The 19,712-nt window shown below is 42.5% G+C and overlaps 2 protein-coding genes across 2 annotated transcripts; both read right to left on the bottom strand.

Moving 5' to 3' along the window:
• Window positions 1–4,671: 4,671 nt before the first annotated feature.
• Window positions 4,672–5,646, bottom strand: LOC133055244 (olfactory receptor 6Z7-like). The gene has a single exon (XM_061140660.1). It carries the CDS (start codon window positions 5,644–5,646, stop codon window positions 4,672–4,674), a length of 975 nt encoding a protein of 324 aa, XP_060996643.1.
• A 12,248-nt stretch (window positions 5,647–17,894) lies between these two features.
• On the bottom strand, window positions 17,895–18,833 carry LOC133054955 (olfactory receptor 6Z7-like). Its single transcript, XM_061140403.1, has one exon. It carries the CDS (start codon window positions 18,831–18,833, stop codon window positions 17,895–17,897), a length of 939 nt encoding a protein of 312 aa, XP_060996386.1.
• Between the last annotated feature and the right edge of the window lie 879 nt (window positions 18,834–19,712).

Here is a 19,712-nt window from a genome sequence, read left to right as displayed (position 1 = left end):
GGCTGACCAGCTAAGGGCATGGTGGACAATTCAAGCTGTCAATACTTGATATTCACACAGCATACACTTCATCCTTTGAAAATGTATGAATCAGTGGCTATTTAGCACATTCATAACATTGTGCAACCAATACCGTTGTCTGACTCCAGGACATTTTCATCACCACCAAGATGAACGGATAAAGAAGATGTGGTACAGATGTACAATGGAATATTCCTTGGCCGTGAAAAGGAACGAAATCTGGTCATTTGTCGTGATCTGGATGAACCGAGTGTCTGTCATACAGCGTGAAGTAAATCAGAAAAAGGAAAAACAAATGTTGTATATTAACGCATACATATGAAATCTAGAAAAATGGTACAGATGAACCTATTTCCAGAGGAGGAATAGAGATACAGATGCAGAGAATGGACTTGTGGGCACAGAGGGGCAGAGGGGAGGGTGGGATGAGTGGAGAGAGTGGCATTGACATGTATACACTATCCTGAGTAAAACAGATGGCTGAGGGGAATGTGACATACGGCAGAGGGAGTTCAGCGCAGCGCCCTGTGCCGACCTGGTGGAGTGGGATGCCGGGTGAGAAGTTCAGGAGGGAGGGGATCTATGTACACATACGGCTGATTCACACTGCCGTGCAGCAGAAACTAACAGCATTGTAAAGCGATTATATCCCAATTTTTTAAACAAGAAACCTGTGCACACCACAAGTCACTCACAATCCCCTATTCTACCCCCCAGCCCTAAGAAACCATTCATCTTTCTCTCTGTATGGATTTGCCTGATTAGACATTTTACATAATTGAAATCAGATAATATGTGAACTTTTAAATGCGGCTTCTTTCATTTAGCATAGTATTTTCAGGTTTGTGCATATTGCAGCATGCTTCAGGACTTTATTCCTTTTTATGGTCGCACAATATTCCATTATGTGTATATATCACATCGAGTTTGCCCATTCCTCAGCTGAAAGACATTTCAGTTGTTTTCACTTTTTAGCTGTTAGGGATAGTGCCACTGTAAACATGTTTATACCACCCTTTCTGTGGAAACACATTTTCTTCTCTCTTGGGTATATGCATAGGAGTGGAATTGCTGGGTCATATACTAATGCTAGGGGCTTCCCAGTGGTGTGAGTGGTAAAGAACCTGCTTACCAACGTGGGAAACGTAAAAGACATGGGTTCAGTCCCTGGGTCGGGAAGATCCCCTAGAGGAGGAAATGGCAACCCACTCCAGTATTCTTGCCTGGGAAATCCCATGGACAGAGGAGCCTGGTGGGCAACAGTCTATAGAATCACAAAGATTCGGACACAAATGAAGCGACTTAGCATGCAGCACATATGCTAATGCTATATTTAACTTTTTGAAGAACTGTCAAGCTCTTTCAAAGCAACCGATATTCTACTTTCAAAATATATGTGTGGCAGGGTAGGCAGGGCAATTATAAATGGCAGTTTATAGACGAGATCATGCAAATGACCAACGAATCTAATAAATCTCCTTAATACTCAGCAAAAATGCTAGTTATGATGTTTTACCATCACTGTATCAGATCAGGAAAGATTCAAGAGACTGTTAACACCTAAAGCTGAGCTGAGGTTGGGGTGTCCCTGGTGGCTCAGACAGTAAAGAATCTGCCTACAGTGCAAGAGACCTGGGTTTGATCTCGGGGGTTGGAAAGATCCCCTGGAGAAGGGAATGGCAACCCAATCCAGTATTCATACTTGGAGAATTCCATGGATTCCTGAGGAGCCTGGGGTCCATGGGCAGTCTCAGAGTCAGACACGACTGAGCAGCTAACAGCTGAGGTGGCTTTGAAACGTGGTAATTCCCTCTCATAGGCTGCTGGTGGAGGCATAAATTGCTGAAACCCTCCTTGAGAACAAACTGGTATTTGAATTTTGCCTACACTTTGACGCAGAATCTCCACTTCTGCAGATATCTCACAGGAAGATTAAAGCACTGATCTATAAAAATACATATATGAGAATGATTCCGGTAGCATTCTAGATTAAAGTGCCAGGGATTAAGTAGTTTGGTCCAGGACTGGCCACTCACATCATCCCACCCAGGCAGAAAGAGCCTGGAGGACAGAGGGCTGGAAACTTTGATGAACAGAATCCAAGACTATCTCAAGATCTAGAACATGAAGATAAAAAAAAAATGGTAATAGCCATGTCAGTGCACATGAATTCAAAATTTGATAAATATTAGCAAATTGCTTTCCAGAAACACAGCCTCAATCTACATGCCCACAGCAGTCTGGGGGGGAAGCTGCCCCCATGTCCAACCAACACTGCGTTGTCTCAGAGGATTTCCTTTTAATGTGCTGTGAGCATATTAAAAGATGTTCCACTACCAGCTTTCATTCCACCACTTTGGGCTTCATTTCTTTAGTAGAGGTGGAGGTGGAACACTATTCCATAGTTTATTGGCCATTCCTGTTGCCTTTTTGGGGATGAACTATTGGGTTATTTGTGCACAAATAGTTTAGAATGTGTGACAGTGTAGGTCAACTTTTTAGAAAATTTTTATTTAATGGTTCCACCAGGTGTTAGTTGCAGCATGTGGGATCTAGTTCCCTAACCAGAGTTTGAACCCACGCCCTCTACATTGGGAGCATTGAGTCTTATCCACTGGACCACCAGAGAAGGCCCTGTAATAGGTCAATTTGGCCCATATCGTTCCCTTTCTTCTCCAGGATAAATTCCCAAAGTAGAATTAATGAATGCAAGGCCATCCAGACTCTCAAGGCTTTTTTGTTATTTATTAGTAAACTGCTATTCTAAAACATACCAACATTAACTCTCACAAACCACACTAGAACATGGGCATTTCTCTTAAGGCACTGTCAACATGAATTTTTGTTACTTAAAATAAAAATATGTATGATGAGTAGGTCATTCTACAGAAGTTCATTCTTGGAATTTCTATTTTCTCTTATAATATGCTTATTTTTTCAATTATACAGGTAATCCTAGATAATTGAAAAATATTCAAATGTACAAAATAGAAAATACAAGTCCCCTGAGGTCTCACACCTAAAAACACAGCTAATAACTTATATACACCTTTTCATGTTCCTTTCTAGATATCCTCTAAGCCCCTGCGTGTGTACTCAGCTGTGTCTGACTTTTTTGTGACCCCCATGGACTGTAGCCTGCCAGGCTCCTCTGTCCTTGGGATTTCCCAGGCAAGAAAACTGGAGTGGGTTTCCAGTTCCTTCTGCAAGGAATCTTCCCGACCCAGGGATTGAACCCACGTCTCCTGTGCCTTCTGCAGTGGTAGGCAGGTTCTTTACCACTGAGCCACCTGGGAAGCCCTTTTTCTAGGCATTATTGTTTCGTTCAGTTGCTAAGTCGTATCTGACTCTTTGTGACCCCAGGGACTGCAGCACAGCAGGATTCCCTGTCCTTCACCATGTCCCAGAGTTTGCTCAAACTCATGTCCACCGAGTCAGTGATGCCATTTAGCCATCTCACCCTCTGCCGTCTCGTTCTCCTACTGCCTTCACTCTTTCCCACATCAGCGTCTTTTCCAGTGAGTCCACACTTCACATCAGGTGGCCAAAGTATTGGAGCTTCAGCTTCAGCATCAGTCCTTCCAGTGAATATTCAGGACTGATCTTTAGGATGGACTGGTTGGATCTCCGTGCAGTCCAAGGGACTCTCAAGAGTCTTCTCCAACACCACAGTTCAAAAGCATCCATTCTTTGGCACTCAGCCTTCTTTATGGTACTACTTTCTAGGCAAATATTAACTTAAATAACTACTACAATCAGTCTATTTACTATTATTGCTCTACAAATCTTTGACATACTTTTATACTGCTTCTTTCATGTTTAACTCAACAACATACCATCTCCCCATGACAGTATCTGGTTTAATCTCTTTAATGAATGCATGTGATTTCACACTGTATATAGAACATAATGGGCTTCCATGGTAGTTCAGCTGGTAAAGAATCCGCCTGCAATGCAGGAGACCCCAGTTCAATTCCTGAGTCAGGAAGATCCCCTGGAGAAGGGACAGGCTACCCACTCCAGTATTCATGGGCTTTCCTGGTGGCTCAGATGGTAAAGAATCCACCTGCAATGTGGGAGACCTGGGTTCAAGCTCTAGATTGGGAAGATCCCCTGAGGCATGGCAACCTCTCCAATCTTCCTGTCTGAAGAATCCCCATGGACAGAGGAGCCTGGTGGGCTACAGTCCATGGGGTTGCAAAGAGTTGGATATGACTGAGCGACTAAACGAAGCACAGTATAGCATATAACACAACATTTAAATAATTTCATGTTGGTGAGCATTTGAATTATTTGCAAAAATTTTCAATAAAATAATGTTTATTTCAAATTTCACAATGTAATAATAAAAGCTTGTACTTATGTTTAAATATTGCATAACCTTTTTTCAGCGGGCAAGGAGTAAACTTCCATTTCTTGGATTACTGGAGAGCATGCACATTTAGGGGGTAGGTTATCAGCCACCTACATATTTCCTTCAAGAATCTTCTTGTTCATGACAATTTTCATTTTGTCTTTTCTCTTGAATCTTCATATGTTTCTCCTTTATTTAAAGAATCCTTTGCTATATTGCAAATACTTCCCTCTGGGTTTCTATTTGGCTTTGGAGGTTGCATGTGTGTGTGTGTGTTGGCCGTGAAAGTTTTAAAATCAGGAGCGGGAGATGTCCGTGATCGCTGAGGAGCCCTTGCGGGGGTGGAGGGCTCTCCGCAGGGCCGCGTGGACCTCCCTGTTCCGCAGGCAGTAGACCACCGGGCTGCAGGCGGGCGTGACCACCGTGTAGACGACCGACAGCACCTTGTGCAGGTCAGTGGACTCCAAGCGGCTGGGGCGGGAATACATGAAGAGGACCACCGAGTAGAAGATGCCCACCACCACCAGGTGGGAGGCGCAGGTGGAGAAGGCCTTGCGCCGGGCGGCGGCCGAAGGCATGCGGAGCACCGTCACCCCGATTGCCGAGTAGGAGGCCAGGGCGACCAGCAGCGTCCCACAGAAGATGCCGATGGCGGAGAGGAAGTCCACCAGCTCGGGCAGGGCCACGTGGGTGCAGGACAGGTTGAGCAGCGGGGAGACGTCACAGAAGAAGTGGTTGAGGACGTTGGGGCCGCAGTAGGACAGGCTGGCGATGCACGCTGTCTTGACCGCCGAGACCAGCAGCCCACCAAGCCATGAAGTCCCGGCCAAGCCCCGGCAGACCTGGGGCCGCATGAGCAGCGGGTAGTGCAGTGGGCGGCAGATGGCCACGTAGCGATCACAGGCCATGGAGGCCAGGAGGGCGCACTTGGTGCCGATGAGGGAGATGAATAAAAAAAGCTGAATCAGGCAGGCTGTGAAGGGCACGTGGTAGGGTCCCGTCCACAGCCCGGAGAGCAGGCTGGGCATGGTCACCGACACGTAGCACATCTCCAGGCAGCTCAGGTTGCCCAGGAAGAAGTACATGGGCTTGTGGAGCTCGGCGTGGCTGCAGACGAGGAAGACGATGAGGGCGTTCTCCAGGAGGGTCAGCAGGTAGAGGGTCAGGAAGACGGCAAACACCACGACCCTCACGCCTTGCCTGGCAGACAGACCCAGCAGGATAAACTCTTGCACTCCGGACACATTGCCCAAGGACAGAGCCCTCTCCATCTAAGTGAGGAAGAAAACAGGCTTTTAGAGACCATGTCCATCAGAAATAAATTGGCCAGCAAGGAAGAGCATAAGCAGTTAGGGGCTGTTGGGACAAAGCTGCTTTGCTATAGCCTGACCGTTGTGAGGAGCACAGCAAGGAGCAACTGGGAAATTGCAAAACTGGAAACAGGAAGGTTAACACTGTACTTGCTGCATCTGTAATCATAGAGAAGACACAAGTCCTGAACGAGTGTGCATTTGCATGATCTCGATTACGTCATCTGTGAAATGGAGCTCAAAGCTATGGGACCCCACAGAATCTTTGGTCCTTACGGCTACTAAACATGGGAACAGATGAGAAAGTGCTTTATAAAGCAAGGCACAATTATTCCTTTACATCTGATGACCTTAAGTGCTGTTTTCCGGATTGGATTTCTTTCTTTTTGTTTTGAAAAATGTTCCGGGACCCCAGAAGTTGTCGTGATGTTTTCAGTAAAGGAAGACTCACAATTCCTTAATGTGAGACACTTCCTTCTGTAAACTGGGTTAGATTTCTAGAGGAAATTTGCCACTGTTTATTAGAGAGAAGGTCCAGCAGTAATGGTTTCTTTAAAAAAAAAAAAAAAAAAAAGACCCATGAGATGGACTTCCCTGGTGGGTGAGTGGTTAAGAATCTGCCTACCAATGCAAGCGAGTTTGATCCCTGGTCTGGGAAGATTCCACATGCCCCCAGGCAACTAAGCCCACGGGCTGCAACGGCTGAAGCCTGCATGCCCTAGAGTGTGCTCCACAACATGAGAAGCCACCGCAATGAGAAGCCCTGCAACTAGAGCGTAGCTTGCCACAGCTAGAGAAAACCCGCGTAGCAACAAAGACTCAGAGCAGCCAAAAATGAATTAAAAAAAGAAAAGACCAATGATAAGTTTTTTCCCTGAATACTTCTAAAGATGACCCCTTCCAGGAAGACAGTGTCTTTTTTCCTAAGGAAAGAAACTAAATACATATGCTGAGAATCACTTAGGTACTCTTACACTGCGTGGCATTTTTTTGAACACATGGAGATCAATGGACTTTCATGACCCTTCAAAAATAGGCTTTATTCTACCAGTTCATATACATAACTGAAACTCATAGGCAGCAAGTAACTTGCGCAAAAGGATGGAGTTACATAAATAAGGGATCTTTGCCTCTACCATTAATATGAGGAATTCACTTAGAGTTTTAGGTGACTGAGATACAGAGAGGGTGCTCTTTGGACTTATTTCTGACTTATCACTTATCATATGTTTGAAAATAGTGTGAAAGTGTTAGTCACTCAGTCGTGTCTGACTTTGCAACTCCATGGACTGTAGCCCACCATGCTCCTCTGTCCATGGGATTCTACAGGCAGGAATACTGGAGCGGGTGCCATTCTCTCTGCCAGGGGATTTTCCTGACCCAGGAATCAAACCCAGGTCTCCTGCATTGTAGGCAGATTCTTTACCATCTGAGCCACCAGGGAAGCCCTATTCTATGTATTCAGGAGCAAATATTTATTGAGTGTATACTATACATGAGGTGCATGAAATCAACCAGTGAGTGTATTCAAATTCTCATTCTAGGTAGTGAGGAATAGAGGAGGCTGACAGAGGACAAATACAGAATTTCAGTGGGTCAGTGCTAAGAAGAAAGCAAAGCAGGATGGTCCACAAGGTCTGAAGGAGGTTATTTTAGGATGGGCAGTCGGAGAAAAGTTCTTTGATGTGGGTAGTGACGTTTGAGCTTGTTTTTAACTAATGGGAAAGGATGAGTGAGCACTGAGCTGGCAGAAGAGTATTTTAAGTGGAACGAGGAAAAGCAATTGCAAAAACTTAAGTCAGGAAGGAGTTTGGTGTCTTCAAGGAAAAAAAAAAAAAAAAAAGAAAAGCCAGTATAGCTGAAGGATAGAGAAGTAAGAGAAAGGGGAAGAAATCAGATTTCTTCCATCTATATCAGCAAAACCTACTTCTCTGTAGCTTCAGCTCCTCCCCAGCACTTTCTAAGTGACTCGTAGTGTTCCCATCTCTGTGCCAAACGCTCCCAGTGAGGAACTTCGCTGGTGATCCAGTGGTTAAGGCCTCCCCTTCCAATGCAGGGGGTGTGGTTTCGATCACTGGCCGGGGAGATAAGATCCCGCATGCCTCAGAGCCAAAAAACCAAAACCTAAAACAGAAGCAGTATTGTAACACATTCAATAAAGACTTTAAAATGGTCCCCATCAAAAAAAAAAAAAAAAAAAAAAAACTCTTTGAATCACTCCCAATGAAAATTGTTTCAGAGGTAATCAGAATGGTAGAATGGAATAAAACCCAGAAACACACCAAGCAGGCATACAGACTTGATTGATGACATAACTTTATTGGAGATAAGTGAGGAAAAGGATGAACTTGGCAAGAAATGGCTCTCAAATAATTGGGGTACCCATGGAAACTCAACTGGCGCTGGGTGACAGCCTAGAGGGGTGGACTGGGAGGGAGGCAGGGAGGGACGGAGCGGACACACGTGTGCCCATGGCGGATTGATGCTGGTGTGTGGCAGAAACCAGCACAACACTATAAAGCAATCCACCTTCAATTAAAATAAATGCATGGTTTTAAAAAAGAAAAATAAAAAGAGATTGGAACCCTACATCACACAACACATGTGAAAAATCAGTTTCAGGTGAGCTAAAAAACACACATGTGGAGTGCGAACCTCTGAGATTTTAGAAAACCATGCAGAAGCATGCCTTTATGACATTGTGTGTGAGTTGGTCAGGCGTGTCTGACTCCATGACCCCATGGACTGTAGCCCCCCAGGCTTCTCTGTCCATGGGATTCTCCATGCAAGAATACTGGAGTGGATTGCCATTCCCTTCTCCAGGGGATCTTTCCAACCCAGGGATCGAACCCTGGTCTCCTGAAGCACAGGTAGATTCTTTACTGTTTGAGCTACAGGGAGATCTCTTTTATGACACTGGGGGTTTAGACTACAATAAGAAGACGGGAAAAAACCTTACACTTTAAAATTTTAAAAAATTAGCAGCATTGAAAAATTCTGAACACCACAGATTATTAGAGGAAAATCCACAAGCTGGAAAAAATATACTTGCAGTATACATAAGTGAGAAGGAAATGCCAACTCACTCCAGTGTTCTTGCCTGGAGAATTCCATGGACCTGTAGCCTGGCGGGCTACAGGTCCATGGGTCACAAAGAGTTGGACACGACTGAGTGACTGATACCTTCACCTTTATGTATAAGTGTGGAGGGATCCTTGTGTAGGATATACAGAGAAATTGGTCAATTAATATGCAAAAAAGTTTTTAGCAGAAAATTGGGCAAAAGTTCTGAATGTATACCTCACCAAAAAATATTCATCACTCAAAACATAAAAATATACTCACCTGATTAGGAGCCAAAGAAACGGAAATTAAAACCAAAATTAGGTACCACTTCATACCTGTGGAATTGGGATAATTACAAACTTCTGAAAATATTAACAATAGAAACTTTCATACACTGCCTCTGGGAGTCTGAATGGTCTGATAACTTCAGAAAACAATTTGTCATTATCAAGTAAATGTTAAGACATGATTATGCCCCAGAAATTCTGTTTCCAAGCATATATATTTCCAGAGTAATGTTCTTAGAAGTACCATTTTACTAGCAAAAAAGAGAATGTAAACATTCCAAGTATTCAATAATAGAATCGAAAAGTGAATTGTGATCTCTTTCTATAAAGGAGTGCGTGCGTGCTAAGTCACTTCATGTGTCTGACTCTTTGCAACCCCATGGCCTGTATCCTGCCAGGCTCCTCTGTCCATGGGATTTGCCAGGCAAGGATACTGGAGTGGGTTGCCATGCCCTCCTCAAGGGGATCTTTCTGGCCCAGGGCTCCAACCCATATCTCTTTATGTCTCTTGCATTGGCAGGCAGATTCTTTACCACTAGCGTCACCTGGGAAGCCCCTATAAAGGGGCATGATGTTAGATGTGGTTCTGATTCACTGCGTACAAGAGACTTCCTGCTTTGTTATTTTTATACGGTGCCTCCTGGGTTGCATAGTTTCTTTTGCATCTACTCACTATTCATATGAAAGTCATGCATAAAGAGACCTTCTACATGTGTTAAAATTCATGTCGCTATACACCAAAGTATCTGTTTTAGGTGTGTTAATTTTCTATTGGAGTGTAATTGCTGTACAATGTTGTTAGTTTCCGCTTGCAGCAGGGGGAATCAGTCATAAGTGTACACATATCCCCTCCATCCCGAGCCTCCCTCTGCCCCCACCCCCGTCCCACCCATCTCCCTGTGTCATACGACTCCCCACCAGCTGTCTATTTACACATGGGAGTGCATGTGCTTCCCTGCTACTCTCTCAGTTCATCCCACCCTCTCTTTGCACCACCGTGTCCACAAGTCTCTTCTCTATGTCTGCGTCTCCACTGCTGCCTGCAAATAGGTTCATCAGCCGTCTTTCTAGATTCCACATATATGCCTTAATACACGATACTTGTTCTTCTCTCTTTGACTAACTGTAAGGTTCTTAATTTCTCCAAGCCTGATTCACCTATTGCTACCGCTGTTCAGTTGCTCAGTGGTGTCTGACTCTTTTGACCCCATGGACTGTAGCCTGCCAGGCTCCTCTGCCCATGGATTTCCCAGACAAGAATACTGGAGTGGATTGCCATTCCCTTCTCCGGGGGATCTTCCCGACCCAGGGACTGAAGTCAGGTCTCCTGCATTGCAGGTGGATTCTTTACCACTGAGCCACCTGGGAAGCCCCCAACTTGCCTATTGCTTAAGATAATAATACTTGCATCAGGAATAAAAAAGATACTGTATGATGATAGCTTTCCTTTATCACCTATCTCTGTATGAAGGAATTTAGGTGCAGCATAATATAGTGTTTTCACCATGGCCCACAATAAGAAATACATTTCACATTGTGCACCTCCAGTCAAAATCACAAACACAGACAAGAGAGAAAGGGAGAGAAGTTTAACAAAAATTACTTACCCTTACTTTGAGTCCTCTAAAGATTTTCTCTTGTGTTCTCTGCCATGTGATTTTTATTGCTAGTATCAACCTAATACACTTATTTTATGAGCCTCAGTAAATATACTCTTGTTCAAGTTAACAGGAGGGCTTTGGAATTAAATTCTGGGTGTAGCCCGGGCTCTCTCTGACTTAAGCTCTCTCTGACAAAAGCTCTGATGGTCTGAGCCTCACGTCTTTATCTTCAGTAGGGGGATAATAACCCTGACTCCTTCAGGCTGCCGTGAGGATTAAGCCCAAAATAGTCTCCGAGGCACCCAGCCAGTGTCTCGCACCCCAGAGGAACCTTATTAAGAGGGAAGACTTCTTTTTCTGGTGGCAGGCTACCATCCACAGGATCTCAAAGAGTCGGACACGACGTGGCCACTGCTGTTGTTGTTGTTCAGTCACTAGACCGTGTCCTACTCTTTGTGACACCCTGGGCTGTAGACCCCCAGGCTCCTTGGTCCATGGGACTTCCTAGGCAAGAATGCTGGAGTGGGTTGCCATTTCTTTCTCCAGGGGATCTTCCCCACCCTGGGACCCAACCCATGTCTCCTGCACTGACAGGCAGGTTCTTTACCTCTGAGCCACCTGGGAAGCCTCCATGCCTTGGACTCCCCACCAAACAGGTCTACTATCCATTCCTGGAATGAAGAATGCATCTTTGGAGGAAGTACTATCAATGTATTGTTTTTTATTATGTTTATTTTCCCCTTTTGTGTGATCAAATAAAATAAACTTAGAAGGAGTGCGTTCATAATTCTAGCAGAGCATTTTTTCTTGAGTAGTAAGACCATCAGTCCACATTATGCTGCAGTTGATAAGCAAGAATTGTTTTTATTATAGGATAATTGCTTTACAGTGTTGCGGTGGTCTCTGCAGTACATCACTTAGAATCAGCCATAATTTTGTGTGTGTGTGTGTATATATATATATATATACATATATATATATATATATACATATATGTATATATATCCATCCTCTCCCTCTTAAGCCTCTCTACCTCCCAAGAAATATTTTTGACAGGACTTCCCCGGTCCAGTGACTAAGACTCCAAGCTTCCAACAAAGGGGGCAGGAGTTTGTTCCCCGGTTGGGGAACTAACATGCATTGCAGCAAAAAACAAAACCCAAAACATAAAACAAGTGATATTGCATCAGATTCAATAAACACTTTAAAATGGCCCACATTAAAAAAAACCTTTAAAATAAATAAATATTTGTATAGCTTCCAGTTGCTTCTGGTACAAACACTGTGGTCTGAAGAAGTCATATACAAACAACTGTATACCTTGGGCTCGATTTTTTTTTTTACTTTAAAAAAATTTATTTATTTTAATTGGAGGCTAATTACTTTACAATATTGTGTGGTTTTTGTGATACATTGATATGAATCAGCCATGAGTTTACATGTGTCCCCATCCTGAACCCCCTTTCTACCTCCCTCCCCATCCCATCCCCCAGGGTCATCCAAGTGCACCAGCCATGAGCACCCTGTCTCATGCATCAAACCTGGACTGGCGATCTGTTTCACATATGATAATATACATGTTTCAGTGCTATTGTCTCAGATCATCCCACCCTCGCCTTCTCCCACAGAGTCCAAAAGTCTCTTCTTTACATCTGTGTCTCTTTTGCTGTCTCCCATATAGGGTCATCATCACCATATTTCTAAATTCCATATATATGCATTAATATACTGTATTGGTGTTTTTCTTTCTGACTTACTTCACTCTGTATAATAGGCCCCAGTTTCATCCACCTCATTAGAACTGATTCACTAGCTGAATAATATTCCATTGTGTATATACACCACAGCTTTCTTATCCATTTGTCTGCCGATGGACATCTAGGTTGCTTCCATGTCCTGGCTATTATAAACAGTGCTGTGATGAACATTGGGGTACATGTGTCTCTTTCAATTCTGGTTTCCTTGGTGTGTATGCCCAGCAGTGGAATTGCTTGGTCATATGGCAGTTCTATTTCCAGTTTTTTAAGGAATCTCCACACTGTTCTCCATAGTGGCTGTACTAGTTTGCATTCCCAGCAACAGTGTAAGAGGGTTCCCTTTTCTCCACACCTTCCCCAGCATTTATTGTTTGTAGACTTTTTGATAGCAGCCATTCTGACCAGTGTGAGATGGTACCTCATTGTGATTTTAATTCGCATTTCTCTCATAAAGAGTGATGTTGAGCATCTTTTCATGTGTTTGTTAGCCATCTGTAGGTCTTCAGAGAAATGTCTGTTTAGTTCTTTGGCCCATTTTTTTGATTGGGTCACTTATTTTTCTGGATTTGAGTTGCATGAGCTGCTTGTATATTTTTTGAGATTAATTCTTTGTCAGTTGCTTCATTTGCTATTATTTTCTCCCATTCTGAAGGCTGTCTTTTCACCTTGCTTATAGTTTCCTTCATTGTGCAAAAGATTTTATTTTATTTATTTATTGTGTGTGTGTGTGTGTGTGCAAAAGCTTTTAAGTTTAATTAGGTCTCATTTGTTTATTTTTATTTTTATTTCCATTACTCTGGGAGGTGGGTCATAGAGGATCCTGCTGTAATTTATGTCAGAGAGTGTTTTGCCTATGTTTTCCTATAGGAGTTTTATAGTTTTTGGTCTTACATTTAGATCTTTAACCCATTTTGAGTTTTTTTTTTGTGTGTGTATGAGGTTAGAAAGAGTTCTAGTTTCATTCTTTCACAAGTGGTTGACCAGTTTTCCCAGCACCACTTGTTAAAGAGGTTGTCTTTTCTCCATTGTATATTCTTGCCTCCTTTGTCAAAGATAAGGTGTCCATAGGTGCATGGATTTATCTCTGGGATTTCTATTTTGTTCCATTGATCTATATTTCTGTCTTTGTGCCAGTATCATACTGTCTTAATGACTGTGGCTTTGTAGCAGCACCTGAAGTCAGGCAGGTTGATTCCTCCAGTTCCATTCTTCTTTCTCAAGATTGCTTTGGCTATTCAGGGATTTTTGGTACTTCCACACAAATTGTGAAATTATTTGTTCTAGTTCTCTGAAAAATACCGTTGGTAGCTTGATAGGGATTGCATTGAATCTATAGATTGCTTTGGGTAGTATACACATTTTCACTATATTGATTATTTTGATCCATGAACATGGTATATTCCTCCATCTGTTTCTGTCATCTTTGATTTCTTTCACCAGTGTTTTATAGTTTTCTATATATAGGTCTTTTCTTTCTTTAGGTAGATTTATTCCTAAGTATTTTATTCTTTTCATCACAATGGTGAATGGAATTGTTTCTTTAATTTCTCTTTCTGTTTTCTCATTGTTAGTATATAGGAATGCAAGGGATTTCTGTGTGTTAATTTTATATCCTGCAACTTTACTATATTCATTGATTAGCTCCAGTAATTTTCTGGTGGTGTCTTTAGGGTTTTCTATGGAGCGGATCATGTCATTTGCAAACAGTGAGAGTTTTACTTCTTCTTTTCCAATCTGGGTTCCTTTTATTTCTTTTTCTTCTCTGATTGCTGTGGCTAAAACTTCCAAAACTATGTTGAATAGAGGTGGTAAGAGTGGGAACCCTTGTCTTGTTCCTGACTTTAGGGGAAATGCTTTGAATTTTTCACCATTGAGGGTAATGTTTGCTGTGGGTTTATCATATATGGCTTTTATTATGTTGAGGTATGTTCTTTCTATGCCTGCTTTCTGGAGGGTTTTTTTAAATCATAAATGGATGTTGAATTTTGTCAGAGGCTTTCTCTGCATCTATTGAGATAATCATATGGTTTTTAACTTTAAATTTGTTAATGTGGTGTATCACATTGATTGATTTGCAAATATTGAAGAGTCTTTGCATCCCTGGGATAAAGCCCACTTGGTCATGATGTATGATCTTTATAATATGTTGTTGGATTCTGTTTGCTAGGATTTTGTTGAGGGTTTTTGCATCTATGTTCATCAACGGTATTGCCCTGTAGTTTTCTTTTTTTGTGACATCTTTGTCTGGTTTTGGTATTAGGGTGATGGTGGCCTCATAGAATGAGTTTGGCAGTTTACCTTCCTCTGCAATTTTCTGGAAGAATTTGAGTAGGATAGGTGTTAACTCTTCTCTGAATTTTTGGTAGAATTCAACTGTGAAGCCATCTGGTCCTGGGATTTTGATTGTTGGAAGATTTTTTATTACAGTTTCAATTTCCATGCTTGTGATGGGTCTGTTAAGATTTTCTATTTCTTCCTGGTTCAGTTTTGGAAGGTTATACTTTTCTAAGAATTCGTCAATTTCTTCCAAGTTGTCCATTTTACTGGCATATAATTGCTGATAATAGTCTCTTATGATCCTTTGTATTTCTGCATTGTCTGTTGTGATTTCTCCATTTTCATTTATAATTTTGTTGATTTGAATCTTCTTTTTTCTTGTTGAGTCTACTAATGGTTTGTCTATTTTATTTATCTTCTCAAAGAACCAGCTTTTAGTTTTGTTGATTTTTGCTATAGTTTTCTTTGTTTCTTTTTCATTTATTTCTGTCCTAATTTTTATGATTTCTTTCCTTCTACTAACCCTGGGGTTCTTAATTTCTTCTTTTTGTAGTTCCTTTAGGTGTGAAGTTAGGTTATTTATTTTATTTTTCTCTTGTTTCTTCAGGTAAGCTTGTATTGCTATGAGCCTTCCCCTTAGCACTGCTTTTACTGAGTCCCATAGGTTTTGGGTTGTCGTGTTTTCATTTTCATTGTTTCTATACATTTTTTAAAATTTCTTCTGTGATTTGTTGGTTATCCAGAAGCGTGTTGTTTAGCCTCCATGTTTGTATTTTTAATAGTCTTTTTCCTGTAACTGACATCTAATCTTACCTCATTGTGATGAGAAAAGTTGCTTGAAATGATTTCAATTTTTTTGAATTTATCAAGGTTTTTTAAAATTTATTTATTTATTTTAATTGGAGGCTAATTACTTACAATATTGTAGTGGTTTTTGCCATACATTGACATTGACATGAATCAGCCATGGGTGTACATGTGTTCCCCATCCTGAAACCCCCTCCCACCTCCCTCGCCATCCCATCCCCCAGGGTCATCCCAGTGCACCAGCCCTGAGCACCCTGTCTCATGCATCGAACCTGGACTGGCGATCTATTTCACATATGGTAATATGCATGTTTCAATGTTATTCTCTCAAATCATCCCACTCTCACCTTCTCCCACAGAGTCCAAAAGTCTGTACTTTACATCTGTGTCTCTTTTGCTGTCTCCCATATAGGGTCATTGTTACCATCTTTCTAAATTCCATATATATGCGTTAATATACTCTATTGATGTTTTTCTTTCTGACTTACTTTACTCTGTATAATAGGCTCCCGTTTCATCCACCTCTTTAGAACTGATTCAAATGCATTCTTTTTAATAGCTGAGTAATATTCCATTGTGTATATGTATCACAGCTTTCTTATCCATTCGTCTGCCAATGGACATCTAGGTTGCTTCCATGTCTGGACTCCATTTATATGAAATTCTGGCACAGGTAAGAACAAACCAATGATTTAAAAAGAAGCCAAAGTGATTATCTCTGGCAGAACTAACAGAAAAGGGGCACAAGGGAAAGTTCAGGGTGGAAAATGCCCTTTATATTAATGGAGGTGGTGATATACACATTTGTAAAAAAAAAATATTGACTTGAACATTTACTATTTGTGTATATCACTGTACATAAATTTTATATACAGAAAACTAAAAACAAATATTAAGCACTAATTAATAGAGTTGCTTTTCTAAGAGGTATGGGTTAGAAGTCAGTTAATTCCTCTGCTCTGAACTGCAAAATAATATCCTTGTTCTTAGGAAATAAACACTAAAGCATATATGAGTAAAAGGGCACAATGTCTCTAAACCATGTTCACATCATTTTGAAAGAAATAAATGGGTGTGATGGGGAGAAAAAAGGGTAAGCAAATGGAAGAACATACAATTTGTGACAACACCACATCAAATATATTAGAGTGCTAAGCATCCTTGCAACTTTTCTGTAAGTCTGAAATTATATAAAAATAATGGTCAACAAACAAAAAAATGAAACTAACGAAACCCATAGTTGTTTGTCATGGTTTTTATTTAGCATATATATCTCAACCATATTTGCACATCAAACATAAAAATCTATCTCTTGGGACTCCCTGGTAGTCCAGAGGTTAAGACTCTGTCTTCCAATGCAGTGGCCACAGGTTGGTTCCCTGGTGAGGGGTCTAAGGTCCCACCTACTGCAGAGTGCGGTCAAAAAACATTTTTTAAGAGAATATTAAAACCTGTTTCTGTTGATTTTATAGCCCAGTGTTCACCTCAGATGAATGTAGTATAATGTATTTTATCCATTCACTTTTGATGGACACTTAGGTTGTTTCTGTTTTTTCATTACAAGGATGCAAAGAATATCATTGTATGTATTATCTATTTCTGTATGTCGGAACATACAGAAAGGTTGGGGAAGTACTTGTCAGTTTTCTAGGAATAAACTGATGGGGTTGTTACACCTGCATTTCCCCCTTTACTAGTAAATTTGAGCCTCTAGTAATGTGAGTTGCCAGTCAATTACAGCTCATCTTTAACGACCTGCTTTCTTGTGGACATTGCTCCTTTTTCACAAGCGTAATTCAGAGTTTGCTGTTGATTGCTATAATAATCAATCAATAGCAATCAGTATATATTGATTGCTCATGTCTACCAAGTGGGAAATATTTTCTCCAGCATTTTACTTGCCTTTGATATTATGGCATTTGGAATCATAAAACATTTAAATTAAAACACGTTGTTGTTCAGTCCCTAAATTTGTTTGACTTTTTGAGACCCCATAGACTATAGCCCCCGAGGTTCCTCTACCCTCCACTATCTTCCAGAGTTTGCTCAAATTCATGTCCATTGAGTGGTTGATGCTAGGTAACCATCTCATCCTCTGGAGCCCCCTTCTCCTTTTGCCCTCAATCTTTCCCAGCATCAGGGTCTTTTCCAGTGAGTCAGCTCTTCAAATCAGGTGACCAAAGTATTGGAGCTTCAGCTTCAGCATCAGTCCTTCCAATAAATATTCAGGGTTGATTTCCTTTAGGATGGACTGGTTTGATCTCCTTGCAGTCCAAGGGACTTTCAGATGATACCACTCTAAGGGCAGAAAGTGAGGAGGAACCAAAGAGCCTCTTGATGAGAGTGATAGAGGAAGGTGAAAAAGCTGCCTACATTCAGGACATGAGGAGAGGTCTAATGTCCCAAAACCAGGATCAAGTCGAGTGGAGAGTTCTGAGCAGGGCCGCATGGACCTCCTTGTTGCGCAGGCAGTAGATGACCGGATTACACATGGGCGTGGCCACTGTGTAGATGACCGACAGCACCTTGTTGAGGTCCATGGATCTGATGCGGCTGGGGCGGCAGTAGATGAAGAGGGCCGCCGAGTAGAAGATGCCCACCACCACCAGGTGGGAGGTACAGGTGGAGAAGGCCTTGCGCCGGGCGGTGGCAGAAGGCATGCGGAACACTGTCACCCCGATGGCCGAGTAGGAGGCCAGGGCTACCAGCAGTGTCCCGCAGAAGATGACAATGGCGGAGAGGAAGTCCACCAGCTCGGTCAGGGCCACGTGGGTGCAAGACAGGTTGAGCAGCGGGGAGACATCACAGAAAAATTGGTTGAGGACATTGGGGCCACAGTAGGACAGGCTGGCAATGCACGCTGTCTTGATCACCGAGACCAGCAGCCCACCAAGCCAAGACGTCCCAGCCAAGCCCAGGCAGACCTGGGGCCGCATGAGCAGTGGGTAGTGCAGTGGGCGGCAGATGGCCACGTAGCGGTCACAGGCCATGGAGGCCAGGAGGGCGCACTCTGTGCAGATGAGGGAGACAAAGAAGAAGAGTTGGGTCATGCAGGCTGTGAAGGGCACATGGTAGGGTCCCGTCCACAGCCCGGGGAGCAGGCTGGGCATGGTCACCGACACGTAGCACATCTCCAGGCAGCTCAGGTTGCCCAGGAAGAAGTACATGGGCTTGTGGAGCTCGGCGTGGCTGCAGACGAGGAAGACGATGAGGGCGTTCTCCAGGAGGGTCAGCAGGTAGAGGGTCAAGAATACGAGAAACAGGACTTCCCTTGTTTCTGGGCTCGTGGACAAGCCCAGCAAGATGAATTCCTGGACCCTCGTCATGTTGCCCAACTCCATGGACCTCTCCATCTGCAGAGAGACAAAGTTTGCAGACATTCTGTTTTCTGCAGAGGCACAGTAGTCGGGGGGGAGAAAGATATATATATTAGGAAGACTTTCACAATGTGTGGGTGCCCTAGTGAACTGGCTGCCCAACTTCTCTTGGAAATTGACTGTTACACAGAAATACACTTTAGATCTATGAAAGCAGACATCTTGGGTATTCTGTTTATTCTTTGTAGTGACTCTAGGTCTTAACACAAACTGTGCCAACTGAAAATTGGAAAAATAACACTTATCTCCAGTTGCTTGCATGCTAAGTCCCTTCAGTCCTGACTGATTCTTTGCTACCCTCTGTACTATTGCCTGCCAGGCTTCTCTGTCCTTGGGATTCTCCGGGCAAGAATAAATACTGGAGTGGGTTGCCATTTCCTCCTCCAGGGGATCTTCCCAACCCAAGGATTGAAGCTGAATCTCCTGCAGATCCTGCATTGCAGGCAGATTCTTTACCACTGAGCCACCAGCGAAGCCCACACAGGAATTTAGGAGTATTCTAAATAAAAATCCAAGACAGTCAGTTCCCTCTTTCTGTAAAAATATTCCTCTACCTTTAATGTGATTTTATTTTCTAGGTTCTATGACTCTCAGTTACAGTGTTCAAGAAGGACAAAGGGGCAGCTTCGTCACTGAATCACAGAGGGATTCCCACAAATATGAATTGGCTTTCCAGCAGAAGGTTGAAAATGTAAGTTCTGTATTCAATCAGTGTGATCATACGCAGACATGCACATCATTTCCCCACCGTTATACTTAAGGCACTTGAGGCTCACAGAGGAAACTATTGATATAAACTGGGGCATACAATCTAATCATGGAAACATCTATAATTCCATTGAGCCCTTACTATGA

This window comes from Dama dama, chromosome 4 (assembly GCF_033118175.1).
Source record: "Dama dama isolate Ldn47 chromosome 4, ASM3311817v1, whole genome shotgun sequence".
Lineage (NCBI taxonomy): Eukaryota > Metazoa > Chordata > Mammalia > Artiodactyla > Cervidae > Dama > Dama dama.
The sequence above is the reverse complement of the archived record's forward strand: the minus strand, read 5'-3'. Positions and strand labels throughout refer to the sequence as shown.

What these genes read in the sequence shown, in the direction of transcription:
- LOC133055244 (XM_061140660.1), bottom strand. Translation starts at nt 5,646, where the DNA reads ATGGAGAGGGCTCTGTCCTTGGGCAATGTGTCCGGAGTGCAAGAGTTT.
- LOC133054955 (XM_061140403.1), bottom strand. Translation starts at nt 18,833, where the DNA reads ATGGAGAGGTCCATGGAGTTGGGCAACATGACGAGGGTCCAGGAATTC.